Genomic DNA, 23,136 nt, shown 5'->3' on the forward strand with positions numbered 1-23,136 from the left:
TTTTGTTTTGTTTTGTTTTGTTTTGTTTTGTTTTGTTTTGTTTTGTTTAAGGAAATTGTGGAGCTAGAGAAATGGCTCAGCAGTTAAGAGCACTGGCTGCTCTTTCAGAGCATCCAAGTTCAATTCTCAGCAGCTACATAGTAGCTTACAACTGTCTGTAACTCCAGTTCCAGGGAAGATCCAACACCTTCTCTGGCCTCTGTGGGCAAAAGACAGACATCTGGTATACATACATACATGAAGGCAAAACATCCATATTTACATTAAATAAAATTCAAGAATAAGAATCAAAAGGGAATGATACAAAGATTAAGAATAAAAAAGGAAATGATACTCAGTGGGAATCATGGTTATATCTCAATACAAATTGATAAAAATACAGAAGATTTTGCCTTTCCTCTAAACTGAGTGACAGGCACATGGTTTTCAATAATGGTTTTATATTATTGTTATTTATACCTTTCAGAAACCAAACACACTCTAACCAATATTTAATAAAAATAAATAGAAATATAAAAGTTATGAAAATAACCAGGTAAGAACTTACTTTAAGGAAAAAAAATGGTTTCATACTCAGGATGTATGTAGTACTTTTTGATAGAGGTTGATGAGGATATAATTGAGGAGACTCAAGTTTCCAGATTAACAGAAAAGAAACTATATAGCTAATGGTTTTGGATATGATCTACCAAGAACAAACATGAGATAATAATATTCTAAAAGAATAGATGTAAAAGATATTTATGCAATATAATGCATACCTTAACTGGCTAGACTTTGGCTTTGCACAATGTATATACATGCCTTAAAACATCATTCTTGTTTTATAATTGAATAGTTCTCTTCAACCCATACCAAGATTAAGGAACTTCTCTTTCTCCTTTCAAACTAAGCTTGAGTTTAAATTCATCATATTAGCACCTATGTGTAGTTAGAAGAACCAGAAAGACATAATTTATATGAAAAGTGATCTAGATATAGATTATATATAGGTATAAATATAGATACCAGGTATATTAAAGAAAGCCCACCCACACAAAAGAAACCTAGATGTGTTAAAATAAGTAAAATTATTCATTTAAACATTTGCCCATTATAAAGGTGCTGTTGTTGCTGTTGCTATTGTTGTTGTTGTTGTTGTTGTTGTTGTTTTTAAAGGAAACCATGGAGCTGGAGATATGGCTCAGCAGTTAGGAACAGTAGCTTCTCTTCCAGGGCATCCAAGTTCAATTTCCAGTAGCCACATAAAAGTTTCCAACTGCCTCTCACTCCTGCTGTGACTCCCACAAAGGACAATGAAATAAGTCAAATTTATGACATCAAGGAATTTAGCAAGTTCCAGGGATATTTATGGCTTAACCAAGCTGTCTGCTCATTATACTCCCCAATTTCCAATTTTATTAAACATTGGTCTTAGTTTTGTGAGGTAGGAAATGAAACTTAGGTTTCTACATGTGCTCTACCACTTAGGAATATCCTCAGCACTTATTTAAGAGTCTCATTGTATGGGCCAGGCTAGCATAGGAATCAGGATCTTCCTGTCTTTGCCTTCCAGGTTAGCTCATTAAATATTATAGTTCTATCCACCAGCCACATTAAAATTTATTGATTACAATGTTATACACAAGTATATATTAGACTAACAGTTTAAAAATGTCTTCATTTGTAATCTACTGTAAGCAAAATTGTATGTCCACAGTTTCTTAGGAAAGAGGTCAGAATGGTTATAAACTAGTGTTTAAAATTATTTATCTTCTTCAGTATGGATATTCAAGAACAACTGAAAGAATATAATAGGATTTCAACTCTACTGTGAAAATTTTAAAGGCCGACAAATAGGATATCACTGTACAGCTTATGGAGAGAACATTCTCACTATGCATTGGAAGCCTTGGACTTAAACACTACTTACTATATTCAATGTATTTGTATCTAGTTAGAAATTGTGGTTAAATTAAGCTTTAAAATCACCTTTAAAATAGAATTATAGGAACTAGAACTAGCAAATCTGTATTTTTTCTTGGTTAAAAAAATAAGCAAATGACAACAAAATAAGTCAAATTCATGATATTCAGGAATTTAGAAAAGAAATTTCCAGGGACATTTATGGCTTGGACAGTCATTATAGTGGTTCACAAATTTCTTGGCTAAAGACAGTTATCTCATGGCCCTGAAGTTTTCTATTCAAGAAGGCTTTAATTATGTTCACTAAATGGCACTCAATAAAGTAAGAGCATATTGATCCTTTTGAAACGTATGTTTAAGAAGAAAAAGTTGAACCAAGGATTTTTATTCAGCTAAAAATTTAACAAAATTAAAATGACCAAATTTGTGAATACCTCATTCACAAAGTATTCTGATATGGAAACAATTGTATTAATAAACAGATTTAAACAGAGGTATTGTTCACATTACACAATAAAGGTACATTGACATTCTGCATGTACATTATATTCTCATCCTTTTGACAACTGAAATTCCTCAAAAGTAGATCCTGAGGTTTTTTTTTTTAACATATTTCCTATCATATAGCTAACAAGCAGACTTAACAAATAAATGAATTAATTATAATTAAAATGTACTTGGGAATCCTGTATGCTCCATAACATAGTAAAAACATACTAATTAATTTCAAAATTCAAAAGTATAAGTATTTCTAGATAAGGTGACACACTGAAATGATGCTCTATAACCTCGTGAAGGATAACAGTCAGAATAAGAAAAGACAGATTAAAATTCCAAACAAATAAAGGAAGGAAGAGCATGAGAAATTCTTGAAGTCACATGCTGGTTAGTTTTTTTTTTCTCAACTTGACACATATTAGAGTCATCTGGGATGTGGTGGTTTGAATATGTTTGGCCCAGGGAGTGGAGGAGTAGCCTTGGAGTAGGTGTGTCACTGTGGGCCTGGGCTTTAATATCCTCTTCCTATCTGCCTGGAAACTAGTCTTTTCCAGTCTGCCTTTGGATGAAGAGGTAGAACTCTCAGCTCCTCCTGAACCATTCCTGCCTGGATGCTGACTATCTTGATGATAATGGACTGAACCTCTAAATCTGTAAGCCAATCCCAATTAAATGCTGTCCTTGTAAGACTTGCCTTGGTCATGGTGTCGGTTCACAACAATAAAACCCTAACTAAGACAAAAGTTGGTACCAGGCCCTGGGGTACTGCTGTGATAGGCCCGACCATGCTTTTGTTTGGCGGAATGTGGATTTGGGGACTTTGGATTTGGAAAGCAGTGGAATGCTTTATGTGGGTCTTAATGGGCTATCCCAGTAAGAATATGGAAGACTTTGTTGTGAGAGGCCAAACCTATTCCATCTTGGGCCCAGCCTCTATCTTGAACAACAACAAAAACAACAACAACAACTTCCTGAGAACTTGACCTACAGCAGAACCCAAACTGCACTCAAGTACCAGAAGGACCCTACAGCTTATCCTTGGCCCATAACACAGAGTTACTCCCAAGATTCTTCCTAGCAACAGTTAATCAAAGATTAGTCTGATTGTTTCAGATATACTTTCAGACCATTTGTGATTTTATATGGTCTTGCTTCAAGCCACCTGTTGGCTTATAGTCATTCTATTAGATGCTTGCCAGACTGGACACTCACTCCCTCACTTGCTCCTATTTTCCCATAAAATCTTGTCCTGCTAAGGGTTTGAGGCTGCTCCACCTTCCCTTCCTGTCCTGCTGTATCAGGATTGGGTTGGAGGAGAGCCCAAGCCTGCGCTTGTAATAAAGAGACCCTAATGCTATTACTGGAAACTGCTCCTTAGTGGTCTTTTGGGGTTCAAGAACTCTTCCGGGCACAACATTTTGGTGCATTGGCTGGGAATTCCACGACCACCAGGACCCAACCCAGGTGGTCTTATACCTGTAATGTCTGAGTCTGTGAGTGTCTGTCCATGTGTTTATGTAGTCTGTGTCTATGTGCTCGTGTGGTGCTGCAATAATTCTGTTCTGAATAATCCTATAATTCTGTTTTGAAAGGGCCTAAAAAATCTGTATTTCATGGCAAGAAACAACAAAAGCGAATGTGATATGGAATCCTCCCGCAGTGGATGTGCTGGTAAGTTGCAGCCATAGGGACTTACGAGATATTTCAAAGTCCCTGGGAGACTGAGTGCCCATGGAGTTAATTTCTGGGAAGGATGGAGTGGACATGGAACCTGGCTAGGGGATGTGGAACCCTACTACAGGCAGTCCTGGTTATTTTCACTTCTGGCTAGCTAGCTGTCTGCTCTGTATGTGTCACTTTAAAGAACTGTCCACTCTGTTTTCTGTTTCTTGTTATGGGGTGAATTTGACTTCAGGACTACCGATGTTGAGTCTAGAGGACCTGACTTCTTGGCTTAAACTTTTTCTCCCAGACAACAGGCATGAGTTTTTGCCTTGGCTAGCAAAATGTCCAAGGGTACAAAGGAGGAGACACCAGATCACATCTCTCCTGCACTATCCCTCTCTTAGTCCTCCAAGAAGAAGTGGAGGAAGATGTTCTTTTTCTACCCCCATATTATTCAACCCCTCAAGTGGAATGGCAGCAGCCCCAAGCAGCCCTGCCTTCTGAGCCTAAGTCTGTTATCCTGCCCTAGTAACCAGCAGGGCCAGTTAGTGACCAAGGAAACCAACCTCATCACTATTGGCCCTTTGCTACTAGTGATCTTTTTATACTGGAGAACACAGAACTGCCCCCTTTTCAGACAACCCTTGAGATTTAATTAATCTCTTAGAGACGGTCCTTTTCACCCACCAGCCCACTTGAGATGATTGCAAAGAGCTCTTGCAGGTTCTCTTCACCACAGACAGAGGCCAGAAAACCTGATTCCTGGCCCCATGGGGGAATCTACCTAGATTAGGACTTCAACAATGCTAAGGGGAAGGAGAGGCTAAGTCTTACTGCCAGGTTCTGATTGGCAGGTCTCAAAGCAGCTATGAGACAGCCACTAATTTGTCCAAAGATAAGCGAAAGCAGTAGTAGCTCTAGCCTTTATTAACCAGGCAGCACCAAATATCAGAAAACTCCAAGGGTTCAAGGACTAAGAGAAAAGAGTCTAAAAGATAATGGCAAAAAAAGTGTTTAATACAGACAGAAAAAAACAGAAAAAAAAGACAAGTAAAAGAGCAGAACAAATAGACTCTCCATCTGGCAAAGATCCTATTGGTAGCCACGGCCAAACCAGAGGACTGTAAGAGACAGTCTGAAACAAATGGCCTCTAGAAACCAATGTGCTTACTCGGGCCCTGGCACAGGGCCAGTGGCCTACCTGTGTAAGAGACGTCTAAAACAAATGGCTTTTACAAAAAGAGTTAAGTGGGGCCCTAAGGACCAAGAACAGCTCAGAAAAGAACCATTGTACTTATTGTAAAAAGGAGGGCCACTGGGCCAATGAATGCCCCCAAACAAAAAGCCTATTCAAACCATGGCCTTAAAAGATGCCCAGAGTAACCCTAAAAATAAAAGAGAAACCCACCAGCTTCCTTGTTGATAATAGAGCTTAACATTCTGTCTTACTAAAACCTAAAAGATAAAGTCTCTTCAACAATTATAAATGACTCCATGGTGACAACAGAAACCAAACAAAAATGTCTAAAGGACCCAAGACCTCTTGGAGGCCTTGGGAAATTTGGACTATTGAGGAAAGCACTACTCTGCCAACCACAGGTGACCTCCCTAGATCCAGGGGAGGAAATATTAAGAAAATATTTTTCTTATTATTAAAAAAAGATCAGAGGAGGCCCTCCGAGGCAAAAAAAAAAAAAATTCTACACCAGCTTTGGGGTTGCCAGAAGTCAGAAGTGACTAAGCTCTTCTATCTCTTCATGGACAAGAAGAGATCTGAAACAGCAAAAGGAGTATTGACTCAGACTCTGGGCCCTGGTGCCATCCAGTGGCCTACCTGTCAAATAAGATTCAGTTGCCAGAAGCTGGCACCCCTGTGACAGCCTCCTGATTACGGATGCTGACAAACTGTCATTGGGCCAAAGCCTGGCCATCACCAATCCCTGAATGACTCATTACCAGCCACTCCTTTTAAATCCCCACTCAGGATAACCTTTTAGGCCCCAACTGCTCTGAGCCTAGCTACCCTGCTGCCTGATCCAGACCTCAACAAGCCACTGCACCACTGCTCAGACATTTTGGCCCACATCCATGGGACCAGACCAGATCTTCAGACAGTTTCATTCAGGATGGACAGAGGTATGCTGAAGCAGCCATGGTCTCAAACACCAAGATCATATGGGCAGAGCCCAGAAAGCTGAACTGGTAGCTCTAATCAAGGCATTAGAGCTGAGAAAAGACAAGAGATACAGGTAGCCAGTGTGCCTTTGCTACCGCTCATGTCCATGGGGCTATTTATAGGAAGAGATGCCTTCTAACAGAAGAAGAAAAAGACTAACAAAAATAAAGAGGAAATTCTCTCCCTACTAAGGGCTCTATGGGGGCCTAATAACTCACCCATTCATTGCTCGGGACACCAGAAAGGAAAGGACCCAGTTTCAGAGAGTAACAATAGGGCAGATTAAGCAGCCTGTCATGCTGCCCTAGAAATCAGACTCCTTTTGCCCTTGACTTCCCTGGATCTGGGGGATCCATTATTTCCCAACCATCCTAAGTATTCAAAAGATGACATAATCTGGGCTAGGAATTTGCCCATGTTCCAACGTTATAACAGATGGTAGAGAACAGCAGGTTACAAGCCCATTGTGCCAGAAGAAATGGGACTGCACATACTTCAGAAGATTCACTACTATTCCCATATGGGCTTCTAGTGAATACAGGATTTGCTAATATCAGGATCAGAAAGATAGCTAAGATTGTCAAGAACTGTAAAGCCTGCCAGCTAACTAATGTGGTGACTAACGAGAAGAACCCCAGTAATAGATTCAGAGCACAAAGTCCAGAGTCTACTGAGAGACAGACTTCACAGAGGTAAAACTAGAAAATTTAGATATAAGTATTTACTGATGCTTACAGATACCTTTTCAGATTGGACTGAGACTTTTTCCACTAAACATAAAACTATATCCATAGTAACAAAGAAGCTCTTAGAGGACATACTGCCAGTGTATGGACTTCCTCAGGTGATAGGGTCAGACAATGTACCAGCTTTAATATCCCAGGTAAGTCAGAGACTAGCCAATATTCTAGGGATTGACTGGAAACTTTATTGTGCATATAGACAGGTAGAGAGAGGACAGGTAGAGAGAATAAACAAAACCTAAAAGAGACCTTAACTAAATTGACCTACGAGACTGGTAATGACTGAGTTAACTCTCCTACCCTTCACTCTCTATCTGGTATGAAACTCCCCTTACCACTTTTGAAATCATGCTTTAGAGCAAGATACTACCCAGCTAAATTTAGATCAAGGCATGGTGGTACACACCTTTAATCCCAGGAGACAAGCATGCAGATCTCTGAGTTCAAGGTCAATCTACAGAGCAAGATCCAGGACAGCCAAGGTCAGGCAGTGAAGGAGTGGAAAACAGAAAGCTAGTGACAATGTGATAGAACAAGGGGGGCATGTTCCAAACTCCTCCAAACAGCAGAACTGTGCAGCTTCGGCCATGTGGCTCTGGCTTTAGAGTGAAAAATAGAAGGGACTACTGGGACAGTTGATTCTAGTTCACTGGAGCTAAGAAATTAGTGGTGATTAATAAGAGACCAGCATCACTGAAGTGAAATTTTCTGAGATGTGTTTTCTGAAAGCACAAAGAAGCTGTGTTCCAGAGATAGCCAAGGTTGTACCTCCTGCTACAGCTGGACTTAGTAATGTGTAAGCATCACCCAAGTGGTACTCATTTTGAAGGTATGAAGGGGTCATGGAAAGCAACTAAGGCTTGTCACTGTGAGAGGCCATGGAAGGCCAGTGGTGAAGGTTCAGTCTCAATAGCAGTTAATGGCCCAGGACTGAAGGAGTCATGTAAAGAAGCTGAGGTTTGGCACCATGAAGAGAGCCTATGAGATGCCTAGTTGCAGCAGAAGACCCCAGTGTACTGGAGATGCCAGTACCACGGGATGATCACCAACAACAGCAGCAGCAGTGAAGTGAGGTCGACCAGAGCCTAGAGTACTACAGAGAATAGAGCTGGAGAAGTGATCTGAGCTATTTGGAGGAACCCAGATGATCATGTGTGGATCCCAGACACTCGAACAAGAAGCTGTGAAGTTAAAGTTCACTCAGAGACCCCAAGATGTTAAAGATGCCAGAGCCATGGGATACTAGCCAAAGAAAGCTGCTAACAAGGAGTGGAACTAGCCCAGGAAAAGAAGTTTGCTTTAGTCAACAAAGATTAAAAAGGAGTTAGAGATCTGACGACGGCTTTAATATCAGCCATGGAGATGTAGAGTTTGGAGTTTGGCCAGCTGGTTTCCTGTCTTGCTTTGGGGATTACAGTTAAGTGATTGGATGGATCTCAGAAGAGACTTTTAACTCTGGACTTTTAACATTGTTGAGACTGTTATAGACTATGGGTACTTTTGAAGATGAATTAAATGTATTTTGCATTATGCTATGGCTAAGCATGCCCCCCATAGACTCATGTGTTTGAACAAGCCTATGGGGGCCAAGGAGTGGAATATGGTGGTTTGAATATGTCTGGCTCAGGGAGAGGCACTATTTGGAGGCATAGCCTTTGAGTAGGTGTGTTACTGTGGGCATGGGCTTTAAGACCCTCCTCCTACCTGCCTAGAAGCTAGTCTTTTCCTATTTGCCTTTGGAAGAAGATGTAGAACTCTCAGCTTCTGCTGTACCATGCCTGCCTGGATACTGTCATGCTCCTGCCTTTATGATAATGGACTGAATCTCTGAACATGTAACCCAGCCCCAATAATGCTGTCCTTACAAGACCTGCCTTGGTCATTGTGTCTGTTCACAGCAGTAAAACCCTAACTAAAACATGGGAAGAGAGAACCTCAATTAAAAGAATGCCTTCATCAGAATGGACTATAGACAAATCTGTGAGCATTGTCTTGAGTAATGATGGATGTAGAAGGGTCCAGCCCTCTATGAGAGGTATAACCTCTGGACAGGTAGTTAGTTCTAAGTGGTATAAGAAAGCAAGCTGAGCTCAGATGCAGGCCATGCATGTGGAACTCTCCCACTCCCTCAGTTCCATTCCCAAAGACTCACTGTCACACCTTCTTGCCCCAAGGCCTCCCCCCACTACTATCCTCTTGCCCTCAACTCACACAGACATTCCCTGCTAAAGTGAAGGGCATAAAAAGTCAGTAAATGATGCCTAGTGATATTCTGCTATTCTTGTAGATCAGAGCCTATCATAATAATTATCAGAGAGGTGTCATTCAGCAACTGATTGAAGCAGATGTAGAGACCACAGCTAAACTTTAGGTGAGATCAAGGAACCTACCAGGAAGATGGGGAAGGATGGTAGGAGCCATAGGTGTTAAGGAAGCCACAAGAACATGGCCCATAGAATCAACCAAGCAGGACTCATAAGGGCTCATAGAGACTGAAGCAACAAATACAGACCCTATATAGGTCTGAGCTAGGTACTCTGCATATATATTATTGTTCTGTAGCTTGGTGTTCTTGAGGGACTCCTAACAGTGGCAGTGGGGGTTGACTCTGATTCTTTAGCCTGTTCTTGGGACTGTTTTCCTCCTCCTGTATTGCCTTGCCTAATACATCCTTGATATGAGTGTTTACATCTAGTCCTATTGTATATTGTTATGCTGTGTTCAATTGATATCCCTGAGAGACCTGCTCTTTCTTAAGGGAAACAGAGGAGGCATGGATCTGGGAGAAAGGGGAGGTGTTGATGGTCTGGTGTGGGCAGGAGGAGTGGAGGGTGGAGAAAATGCAGTCAGTATGTAATGCATGAGGAAAAGAAGGAAAGAAGGAAGGAAGGAAGGAAGGGAGGGAGGGAGGGAGGGAGGGAGGGAGGAAGGGAGAAGGTAGGTGAACAAGCCAGGAGGGGCAGGCCAGTATCTTCCTCCACAGCCTCTGCTTCAGTTCCTGCCTTGGGTTTCTGCCCTAACTTTTCTTCATGATAGACAGTAAGTTATATGAACAAAATAAACAGTTTCCTTCCCAAGCTACTCTCATGCTTTTGGCCATTGTGTTTATCACAGCAACAGAGAAAGCAATGTAGGATAGGGAGTGAGAAGATACCTGAAAAGTATGGGGGAAAAGACTCATGGAAAAGAAGCCAAGCTGAATACAGCTCCATGTGCATGGCTTACTGGTACTGGATGAGAAGCAAAAGATACCTCCAAAAAGTAAGCCAGGCAATCTTGGTGAAAGAGAAGGAATGTTCTACTTCTAGGATAATCCTGAAAACCTCACAAGTCTTTAACACCAAAGGTTTTGATGAGAAAGTTGACTCCTCCAGTAGACAAGGCAGCAGTGGAGAAGAATCCCATATGCCACGCTAAGGGCAGGAGTCAGCCACTCTCATGATAAAGAATTCATTGTTTAAAACTGAGCTACCTCAGGGCCTGAGAAAAGGGAACAACCATAAGTCAGGGAGCTTAGATTTCATCGCCACAGCCCTGGGATGACAGATTGCCCTGGGAAGCAGTTGTAGAGAGAAGGTGTGGTACGACCAGACACTAGCAATCAGAACAGTGAATGTGAGAGGAGGCCCAGCTCAGGCTGTAAAGTTCACAAAGAGAGGAAAAACTAACCATCAGCTGCTGCGAACAGATCTCATCAACTGGGAATGACACTGGGGTTTGATAGCTCTGGGCCTAAGTTCAGCAGGTGAATCCATCTCTGGAGCCACCACTTATCAGTCATGCCCTGTTACAGAGGTCAAGAACTGTGAAGCTCCAGTGGTTCACTTGATACCCTAACCTGCATCCCTCTAGGAGAGTAACTAATACTCAGATCTTGAACGAATAAAAACAGGCCCTCTGTACAAATTGCAATGCTATGGTTGCTTCTCATTTGTAATTGGGAGATACTATCTAACTAGAAAATGAGCCACCACAGAGGGTACAAGCTGAGTATTTATTGTAGGTCAGGTAAAAACCTGTCAGGCACACAGATTGCAAAGGTAAATGTGGACAGCAAAGCCCTTGTGATGGGAATAAGGACAACTACTAAAATGAAAGCAGATCTTGCAGACAGCAGACTCTTGTGCAATTAAAGCTCAAAGCAGCATAAATCATGGAAAAGACAAGAGTGTGCCCGTGCAAGAGCTTCCCCCACCTAATGCATATAACCAGTAGCATCCAATTAAGAGGAGCCTAGAAAATGGTGTTCTGACACTTAAATGCTATTTTTCCATGTGCTTCTCATTTTCTAAGGCCCCATTCTTAATGATTTCCCATTAAAAAAATCACCATTTAGAAGTAAAAATTCTGTATTTCTACTACATATTGTATAATTTAGATACCACATAACTATTTCTTTAAACTTATAAAATACATAAGTGACTTCAAAGATATTTATGATAGATGAAGCAAAAATACATACATAGCTTTTCCATTAAGTTTATATCATGCAAAATTCAGAAACTTTTGTACGCCAATTACCTGCTCTGGTCTCACTAGCTGCTTTTTGGGTTCCTCTTCTTTGGCTAGATGCACATTTATAGACGCATATATCAGACCTGTAGGTATGGTTGTTAACTTTCCCATCTGAAAAAGACATATCAAAAAGACCACTGTAAGTGAAAAAATTCTGTTTCCAATTCCTGATAAGTATTGTGGGGATCTTGGGAAACATATTAAATATTCAACTATTTCAAATTTATACATTTACATAAAGACCTTGCCTCGACTACTGTAGAGTGCAAAGACCTCATGGTATTCTTCAAAGACTGATTTTAAATGAATATATATGAACTCTTATCTTTATTACAGTCTCCTAAAAGTGAGAACATCATTTGCCTGGTGAGTGCAAAGCCCTGGAGTCTATTTCCATTCTACATAAACTTAATGCAGTAGGTAGCATATGCTTGTAATACTAGCACTCAGAAGTTAGAGAAGAAAAATCCAGAGCTCAAGGTGATTCTTGGTTATATAACAAGTTCGAGGCCAGCATGGGCAACATAAAACACACACTCAACCCCCCCCACACACACACACACAACTGAGAGGGGCGTGAGATGGTTCAGTAGCTAAAAGCATGTTCAAGTCTGATGGCCTGAATTCAATTCCTGCTACTAAAGCCAAATGCAGCGACACATACCTGAAATTCAGCCATGGAGAAATAGAAGGTGAAGACAGGAACATTTGCTAAAAGCTCTTAGGCCATTTAACTCATAGTATGCCATGTCTCAGAAACAAGAGAAACCCTGGTGGAAAAGGCGAAGGAGCATACCAACTCCCACCAGCTGTCCTCCTCTGACTGCCACAATTATACCATGACATGCGCATACCACAGCACACAAATGCCTGCACTAACACACACACATATCACATAAGCACATACACAGTTGAAAAGAAAAGGGCAAGTGACATGGCTGAGCCAGTAAGCATGCCTGCTACCAATCCCCAGGACCCAGACAGTAAAAGAACCACTTCCTACAGGTTGTCCTCTGACTTTCACATGAACACAGCGACACATGTAAACTCTGACATATGCAAAAGAAAGAAATAAAATGTAACTTAAAAACGTGGAAGATTTTGGGCTATCTTGTTAATATGATACTTTCCAGAATCTTGTACTTTCTTGCAAATTTCATATGACTATAAATGTGAACAATGCATACAAAACTAGAAAAAGAACAAGAAAGGTAAAAGCAGACACCAGGGAAGGCCAAGGATGGGTAAAGGCACATATGTAACTTAGGAAAGAAACTGTATACAGGGAAAGATTGGAAGTCAGGGCAGAGGGGTGGAAGAAAAGAAAGAAGCAGAAAATCTACTAAAACACAGAGGAATTTAAGGATACTATAAAATTTTATAAGGGAAGGATGCCATTAATCAAATAGCATTAAAATTAAGAAGAGGTACTATGGCTTCCACAAGAGTGAAAGAACTTGAGTTAAAACTATTCGTATCTGAAAGATAACAATTTATCAGGGGCAAATTACAAATGATTTTTTAAAAGCTAATGAGAATGAAAACCAGTTTTTCCCAAAAGATAACTGGCCTTAGGAAGAGCATTCTGTAACATTAAGATTATAAATAGCAAAGATAAACAGCACTTAATTCTCTCATTCTGGTACAATTCATCCCTTGCCAGAATTTTATAATGAAAATAATTGATTCTTGTTATTTGTGATTGTTCTGTTTTATAAAGTAGCTATTTAAAGTAGCAGAATCCATTGCTTCTAGGGAAAATTCAGGGTTAGCTTCCCATGATTCACCGGTTTTATTTTCATCAATATATAACCTTGTTTCACATTCATTTCTAACTCAAGGCATTTTATTAATACATTTTATCGACTCATTAACACTGCCCTCATGGCCAACAGCACTGTTCTTGGATAAAGCTAATAAACATATATGGAGGAGAAAGCAGAAAAAGAGGAAGGTTGAGGAAGAGGCAAACATTATCAAGTAGACATTGTAATGAAAATGTACTGGAGTTAAAAGGTGTGATCTGCAATCTTAGTCTCGGTTTAATAATAGGAGAGACAGTATGTAATACAACAGTTTTTGCCAATGAGCATTATAGGTATACACATGTGAAAGGAATCACCAAACTAGACCAGGTCCTTATCATCTACTTGGTAAAGTAGCACACAGAGGACAGACTTTAGAGTCAAATTTAAATGTAAATTATGGCTCTACTCTTTATTCATAATAGGGCTCTGAGAAAGTGAACCCCTGTGTCAATGTTCATATGTCTAATGTCACCTATCACAAAGGAACTAACACGGAGAAAAGGTTCAGTATATATTATCTGTTGCCATAATCACCATCATCATCATCATTGCTGTCATCCTTAGTCTCCTAGCCCATGGTCATAACTCTATAGTCTCATCTAATTCCAGCCAAGTGTAATTGCCTCTGTCAAGTCAAGATAATTTTATTGTCAATCAGATCACTATCCTGCTTCCTCTTTCTTAACACACTGCTTAAAACCATTTTTTACCTTTCATGTTCTCTGTAATCTGTTTCCAATCTACACAGGTAGTCTCCTTTCTCCCTGGCTCTTAACCTGAGCTTTTTATTTCATGTGTCACTGCTATGATCATTTACTCTCCAAGTCGACTATTAATTCCTTAGAGACTGATGATAGCTTTAGCTAGATAGCTATGAAAATTCAAGTAGAAAGATGTGGGCACAAGTAGGAAATCTGTGAGTTAATTGTTTATCATCTACTTTTGAATGCTTCTCAGCCTTTTGGCTAAAATCAAGTGTATCTTTCACTTCTGAAGAATTTTGCTCATGAAATCCACCGTGACATTTTAAAATGTCAGATCTAATAGCAGCAGCAAATGCTGTGGGCAGGTTAGAATACTTTCAGTGTTGGAGAAAACTGAAGCTGGCCAGCATTATAATCTGTCCTCACAGAATTACAACTGCAATATTTAGCCTTTTGATCAATACAATTCAGAAAAGGGATTGTGCCTTCCCCTCCTTGTGCAAAGAAAGAGAAATCATATTTTAGACACCTGAGGTAACATGCCTCACTAACTGCTGGTACCTTAGAATATAGTTATGCAACAAGTACCTCATGCAAACAGCCAGCTGGACCTTCAAATTGAGATTTGTAAAATTCAATTGTGCTTGCAATATTGCAGGTATAAAATGCTTTTAAATATTTGGCTCAGGAACTTAGTGAGTCTATTTCCAGTACCTAATGAGCTGTGACAAGTTGAGATTAGTCATCAAAATACAGGACAGCCATTAGCAGCTTAATAGAATTTTGTACTTTACAGTGCCCTGGGGCTGGTTCACTTGTGAAGGTCTAAAAGGCAAACGTAAAAATGGTATCATTGAAGGAACATACTGCTGTGAAATAGAAAAAGTGTCTTCTAGCCTCAGCTTAGCTACTAATTTGTCATGAGACCTTTTGTGTCTCAGATTCCCCACTTTTGAAAGGAGGTTGCACTACAAAACACCCAGAGTTTCTTCTAATTATGACAATACATGATGGTAAATGACAGTGATAATATTCAAGTATATAATTTTCCAGCAAATAAGCTATAGCCACCCTTTTCCTCAAAAAACAGAAGTCACCAGAATGTAATTACATTTAGTGATGTTGTACTAATTATATCATAAATTTTACTCAAACAAACATTGTGAACATGGAAGCTACAGTATAATTTTAATAATTTAGGAATAAAGGTTACTATTAAAAGAAGTGCCCTGGGAACAGGGGTTGCGGGGAACACAAAAGACTCAGAGAGGGGAGAAATACACAGGAACAGCAGGCAAAGAAGGGGGAATGGAAAAATGGGAGATGTTTCAACTATAACACACTTTATTTTTAAAGGCACTGTAATGCTTAATACTTGTATGCTAATTTAAAAATTAAATTTAGGGCTGGAGAGATGGCTTAGGGATTAAGAGCACTGGCTGCTCTTCCTGAGGTCCCAGGTTCAATTTCCAGCATTGACATGGCAACTCACAACCACCTGTAATTCCACTTCCATGTTTTCTATTGGCCTCTGTGGGCACCAGACACATAAGTAGTGTACATACATACACACGAGCACGATACCCATATATAAAAAATAAACAACATTAATATTAAATACATACATCAATTAAGAACTATTCCCCCAACTTAATTAGAAAATTTCATTCTGAAGTCCTATTTTCTTTTAAAGTTACACATATTTATGTTGTGTGTGTTGTGGAAATGGGTACATGACATGCATATACGTGACAGTCAGAGAATAACTTGTGGAAGACAGACAGTTCTCTCCTACCATGTAAGCCCTGGGGATTGCAGGTATGAAAGGCAAGTGCTTGGACTCAGTGAGCCACATTGCTGTTTTGATAAGGATAGTAGAGTTTGTATGGCAAGAAAAGAAGCAATATAAGTACTACTAAACTTGATGAATACAGTAGAAATACTCATCATGATTTGATCAGCAACTTAAAAGTTTTGAAGCATTCAGACCTAGAAGTAGCAATAGCTATTACTCACAGCATAACTATTTTAGTTCCAGAACTGTGCCTAAGCAAGTATGAGAAAAATTGTTATTCATACCTTATATGTAAAAAAGGTCTCTAGAGAAGATACTTAGGGTCTTGGTCACATGTGCTATTTATATTATAATCAGTTAAAATTAAAATTACTTTAAAAACCAGCTCCTCCATCCCACTGAGCATCATTTTAAGATCACAGCAGATTAAAATATGTCTCTGGTGATATTCTACTGGGTACCATAGCTTTAGCTATAGATATAGATATAGATATAGATATAGATATAGATATAGATATAGATATAGATATATATAAATAAAATGTTCACATACACACACATACATTGAAAGAGCCAATAGAACTAGTCATGGTCACTATAAAGAAATACAACAGTGTTGTTTTTCTAAAACGGATAAAGGCAAATATTAAAGATGAGATATTTTATCCTTACAGGGAAGGATCTTTCTATCCTGAAAGATGACATATATTTCAGAAAATGGTGATCTCTACAATAGCATATATTTTATTTACATTTTCCCAGCTTTAAACAAAACTTGGATGCTGTTCTGGGCTATAAACATAAAAACAGTCTCCTCCTCCCTCAGTGCCCATCTCTGAGGAAATATGCCATCCATTATTTTCTTAGCTTTGTGTCTCCTTGAGTGCTTTCCTTCAGGATTCTTCTGACTGAACTCTGCATCACTCCCCCATAAAATATCATTTTGAGCACAGATCACTCTTTGTTTTCATTTTAACTTGAGATAGAGAGAGGAGAGTAGTAGTGCAAGTGCCACAGTGCGCACATTGTGGCCAGGGCACAAGTCTGCAGTCTGTTCTCTCCTTCCAGCTCCGTGGGTTCTGGGTCGAATCTCAGGTCAGCAGACTTGCTCTACAAGATCTTTTACCAAATAACTCAATCAACAGACCCCAGAACTGCTAGATATGGGCTCACAGTGAAGCTTTCCATAGCCCTTTAATTAGATTTGGTTTTGCATGCTACTTTGAACCTCATCATTTTCATCTTACATTGAAACAAATAAATCTTAGAGGCTTTATTGACAATTTATCCCTGGGTTTGTATCAAGGACATGTTTCAGTATAGATTAATGAAAGCAAATCATTAATTTTTTATACAAATGTAAGAACCAAAATCTAAAATATAAAGCAATTATATCATTTTTATCCAGATTTTTGACATTTAACAATAAGTGTCATTTTCTATGGTAATTATTCACTACTACCTAGCATGTTCTAAAGTATTTTTTCAAAGATATATGAATACCAATTTTGTATTTCTAGCCTAACAATGTTACGGGGACATATAATCAGTTACAGTCCCAATCATCTAAAATAAGGAAGGAGAAAATGTGATTCTTCAAAAAAATATTTTCCTTACTGATATGAAACTTGACCAACACATTTGTTGGATTTTTAGGAAAAAAAAATCAAATAGGATGATTACAAAGGAGATTCATTTTCTTGTTCAGACACCTTGGAAAATGTCTTCTTTATAAATAACATTTAACTGAAGCATTAAGGAACAGTAACAGCAAATAGTGAGACAGAACACATGTGTGGAAGTAAGATATTTGGATGACAGCAGCTATCTAGAACTTTTAGGCATTAGAGAAATCCTAAAACCATGAGAAGGAGAAAGGAAACAAGACTACATAATTTAAAATATGTTGGACAAAAAGGTTTCTCTGAATATTCAAAAACTAACTGAAAGAGTCAAAGGGCTCAGGCGAAGGTATTCCAGTGGCTATCTTTATAAAAAGCTACATTAAATAATATATTAATTAAGAAGTGAAAGAAATAACAAGAAAGAAAAGAGCAGATACAGAGCAAATGATGGTCATGGAGGCACACAGCAGTGAGAAAATTTAAAAAAACACTGAGTTAAAATTGGATATGAAATGGCTCTGCTCTCTGGTAGAAGTACGGTATTGTGTCATACCTTACTATGATGCCTCTAGGTACATAAAGGTTCTCTGAAGACACTATGTTCTGTATTTGAGGAACACTTAGCATATTATAGGAAGTTTGCATACACTGAGTTTATAAACCTTCATGATAATCCAATATAGTTAGTATCACTTAAGGTGCTTCTGGCAAAAGGTTTGGAATTTGAAGTTAAACTGACTTAACCACAACAACCAAAACTTACTCTCCATTATACTTGGAACTACAGAAATATTCAGTTTTATAACTCATTGATTCAGTGGCTTATCAAGAACTCAGATTCTGGGATATGAACTTTGATGAGTTTACTGGATCTCTTTGTCCCTCTTCCCAATGTGGCCAGATTGAATAAATCTCCCATTTCTGCTTTCTACTATTAATGTGACTCTTGTAGCTTATTGAGGACAGGTAGCTGAACCTGGAGACAGGATATGACTTCCCAAGTTCAATAACAAAACAAAAACTCAAGTGGAACTACTGCACGTTTTGGAGGTGTCTGCCACTCTAGTAGAGAGGAGAAATGGAAATGCCCAGCAGTTGCTGGAGTCATTTTACTTCAGGAACATTTTCCTGTCTTTTAATTCAGCCAGCACTAGCTGCTTTTTACCTCTACTTGGTGCAGCAGGAAACCATGTTTGGGCTGGAGCCATGGATCAGTGGTTTAAAGTTAAGTCCTGCTCTTCTTCCAAAGGACTAGAGTTAAGTTCATAGCACCCACATCAGGCAGGTCAAAATGGCCTATATTTCTAGCTCCAAGGAATCTGGTGGTGCTTTCTAGTCTTCACAGACAACTCACATACACATGCTATATACAAACACACACACACACACACACACACACACATATATTAATTTCTGACAATTTAAAACTTTGATAATATTGGATATTTGTATTTATTTTTAAAATCTAGTCTCTCTTTAACACAGATTTGTACCAAGGCTAAAAAAAAATACAAAATGAAAACTGATATCTCACTGCAATTATAAAATCCACACTTTGAGAACTAATAAGATTAATATATTTAAAATTAATGCTTTAATATAAAGGTACCAATACGAAACTAGAATCTAATTCTTGTGTCTAAATCAACAAAAGTTGCTAAACAGATTGTTTTGCTCTTTGTGATGAACTTAAGGCAAGATTTAACGTTTTGTTAAGATTGTTTTATGTTTTCCACTGTTTGTCTTTCAGACTTGTGACTACTTAGAAAAGTGTCTTAAGAAAGTCAAAGGTCATTTCAGGATCAATTTGTGTCTTTAAAATGACTAATTTGTAAGCAACTAATTTAAATTGACTCCACTACAATTGATGCCTAATGTTATCTGTGACTAGAAACACATATGCTGCACATCTAAGCTTTATAGTATCTAAAATATTCAAAGTTAAAAGCATGTAAGGTTCATACATGCAAAATAACCAACAAGTGTTATTGCTCAGCACAGTGCCTTCTAAGCGGCCCAGTAAGGGAGGAAAGACAGTAACAGGCTGCAGCCAGCCAGAGACATTCTGAGCAATGAGCCTTGCAGGCCAGAACATGCACACCTTTTCCCTGGCCATGAGCCAGACATTATCCTGGATATGAATGAGAGACAACACATACAGATTATAGATTATGGAGGAGTAACTAGGATATTCTTCCCAACCCTTTCTTTCATCCTGAAAGACTCCCCTGACTGGATAACATAATCCTAAAATGTGTCCTCTACACACCCTGCATTTTTGAACTTAGAAAAATATCTTTTCTTTCTCTCCACTATCTAATAACTAATAAAGCTTATATTTGTCTTGGTCACTGGCACATACAGCAACAAGCATGAGGTATGTATTTAATCAACATGAATAAATTACTTGATTGGTAGGTGAATGCACTGTTCCAAACGCCAAAAAATGTCTTCCCATCCATATAGCAACACTTGTGTTCTTTCAAAGAAACAATCTATACAAACACTGGGATGTTTTCTTGCCGAATTGGACCTTGCTAACATTTTTATCTTCAGACCCTTTACTTGCTGATTCTTGAAACCAACTGACATCTCTTTAGAACAGATAATGATGGGCCTTCAGCGATCCTCCCACTCTGGATACAATGGTTTCATTATGTGTATGGTATAATGCTGACCTCTTAGTGTCTTACAAACCTAAAAAGTTATGAAAATAGCCATCTGGACAATCTTGCTAATTAAAATACTGGACCACCAATCAGGCAGCATACACCAGCTGATATGAGGCCCCCAACATATATACAGCAGAGGACTGCCGGGTCTGGACTTAGTCAGAGAAGATGCACCTAACCCTCGAGAGACTGGAAGCCCCAGGGAGTTTAGAGGTCTGGTAGGGTGGGTGGTGGTGGGAAGTGGGGACATCCTCGTGGAGACAGAGGGTTAGGGAGGAGGTATGGGATGTGGAACAGTTCTAGGGTAGACCGGGAGGGGAATAAAATCTGGAGTTTTAAATGAATGAATAAATAAATAAATAAATAAATAAATAAATAAATGAATGATTAAATAAAATAAAAAACATGGAAAAACTATATATACACTCTGATAATTGCTATTTTGCTATTGTATATGAGATATACTTGTATATAACCTATTTATAGTAACTAGCACTGTTTCCCAAATTTGTAAGAGATTTTGCTTAATTGTCAGTGCTATATACTTATTCTAGTAAACTAAAGATTCTATATTTTGGTTTAGAAATAGCTTCCATATAGTACTTCTATATAATTATGCTAATTATTGCTGACTGTTTTAAATGTATAGATGCCTCAAACTTTGTAAACCTTATAAAGATTAACATGTATTGGATATTTGTAAATCTATTTACAAATAATTTTCAAAATTGTTTTACTCTTGATTGTTGTGTTTTCGTAAAGCCTTATAGTTAATTAGGGATGTTTATGTGATGTTTTTCTGGAAAGCCATATTAAACTATTAACATTCTATAGAAGTACAGCTGTGACAAACGACCCTGAACAGTTTTGAAATCCTAGGACATTACTCCTTATCGCAAAATAAGGAGAATGAACTTCAGGTATGCCAGAAAGTAGAGCTGCCTTCTCTACTTCAGGTACTTAAATCTGAGCTGAAAGGGTTATTGGCACTAATTCTTTGACATCTGTTATTTACAACTGATGTGGATGGCATCAATTCATATAAACCAGAACAATTTTTTCTCTGACTTCATGGGGCAATGGAGAACAAACCACCAGAAGGATAATCTGTACAGTCTTCTGAGAATATTATTCAGAGACAAAAGGAAAGCCGTAAAGTCACACTGGTCTGGTCTCGTAGCAGCACTGTCCCATAATCCTACCATTTGGGAAACTGAAACTGGAGAACCTTAAGTTTGAGGCCAGCCTAAGTTTCATGATGATACCCTATCTTAAATGAGCAAAATAAAGTTGCTCTGTCAGCCTTCTAAGAGTAACTAAAATCCAAAAGCTTATTTAAAAAATGGTTTTCATGTACTGCTACCCTCCTGACACTAAATGTGTTTTAAAACTGGTCCTTACTTGCATTCTTTTATTACACTTGTTGAAAAGAGATAAATTCCAAGATGTTAAAATAGAGAGTAAAGAACTGCAACTGGCATGGCAGAAAATGAAGATATTCTAGAGACACTTGTGTTTCTCAATCTGGCTTTCAGAAAAATAAAGCAATGAACTCCAAAGAAATGGAAATTTCCCCAAGAATCTCATGGTAGAAGGAATAAGCCCCAGTTAGAGGGAGAACTTGTGTCTTGGAAAATGATTCCAAACTTTGTTGGACTACCTTTAAATGATGACACTGAAGCCCAGGCAAGGATAGGTCAATGGTGGACAGGACCACACCTTCTCTGGAATTGCTTAGATGTGCAAATCCTTGACCTTCTATTTAAACTTTAATCTCACTTCAGGCCAATACAAAACTTGAGGTTTCTGAGGATAAACATGTAGGGTTTCCCTGGATTTATTTGTCCTTCCTCTTCATGTGACCACATTGAATAAATCCTTTTTCTGTTTTCCACTATTAGAGAAAAATGCGAGAGAGCACAAGCCAGCTTAAATTGTTGCATCTCTCCGCTTTGTTGCCTACATTTAAATGCCATTTAGAATGTGCACAGAAGCTGGTATTTTCTCGAGATCTAAATATTAGAGGGCATTAACAGCAAGTAGTGACGTGTGGCACATCTTAGGATGAATGTGCTTACAAAACAGTAGCTGTGGTCTAATAAAATACATTGTGAGGGAAAAGTGGTAGATGATTAACATTTTGAATGCCGACTGTGCATAATAAATTATGTTAATAATGCAGAAAGTATACATACTATTCTGAAAGGCTCAGATAAGTAAATATATATAAGCACTCTGTAAGATCCTTTAAAGACTAAAAAAACACTGGGAAAAAGGCTGTCTTTTTTTCATTAATTTATTTACTCACTTTACATCCCAATCATAGCCCCCTCCCTTCTCTCCTCCCAGTCCTACCCTCACAATCCCCCTCTCTTCTTTACCCCTTCCTCTTCTTCTCAAAGAAGGGGAAGCCTCCCATGGGTAACAACTCAGAAAAGGCTATCTTTTATTCACTAAGCACATCACTCAGCCAGCCTATAAAGCCAAGATGTATACATTCATTTCACATTTATAGAGGAAAAAGCAAACAACATCAAAACACTTTTCAAGATAGCAATTTCTAAGGTTCTTTCTGAGCTCAATTATCCATTTGAGTCTACTTCATTTAAATATTCTAACAGCCACAACATAGTTCAATTAGCAAAACTGAAAAACAGAAGAGAGTGAATGATGAAGAATGGATTTAACTCCCTAGCCTAAGATGGATGGGAATTACATGGTATGTGTGAGATGTAATTTGCATAAAAATTAAAGCTCTAACACTTAAGGCCAATCATAAGATAACCAGAACAAACAGCCCAGCTTAATGTGGCTGTATAATTCAATAACACGACCAGAATTATAACATATTTTAAACACTGAATATTTTAATTAAAATATTACATAAAAGTACTAAATTATTTTAAAATTTCTAAACATTTTTATGACTGCAAATGATGGTGCAGTAATTACTGAATGGCACTTGAAATTTTATCTTAGATAAATAAAAATCCAAGAACTACAAAAGTAAAAATAACAGCACACATATTT

General features: G+C 38.4%; 1 protein-coding gene across 2 annotated transcripts in view; it reads right to left on the reverse strand.

Moving 5' to 3' along the window:
* The window catches only part of Apool (apolipoprotein O like), a 63,616-nt gene that overhangs the window by 33,031 nt on the left and 7,449 nt on the right, over window positions 1-23,136 (reverse strand). For both annotated transcript variants that reach the window (XM_028781378.1, XM_028781315.1), the window contains one exon: window positions 11,509-11,613. In XM_028781378.1, the coding sequence (XP_028637211.1) occupies window positions 11,509-11,613 (105 nt within the window). The remainder of the gene's footprint in view (window positions 1-11,508; window positions 11,614-23,136) is intronic.

The sequence above is a fragment of the Grammomys surdaster genome, unplaced genomic scaffold, assembly GCF_004785775.1.
Source record: "Grammomys surdaster isolate TR1022 unplaced genomic scaffold, NIH_TR_1.0 61, whole genome shotgun sequence".
NCBI classification, from domain to species: Eukaryota; Metazoa; Chordata; class Mammalia; order Rodentia; family Muridae; genus Grammomys; species Grammomys surdaster.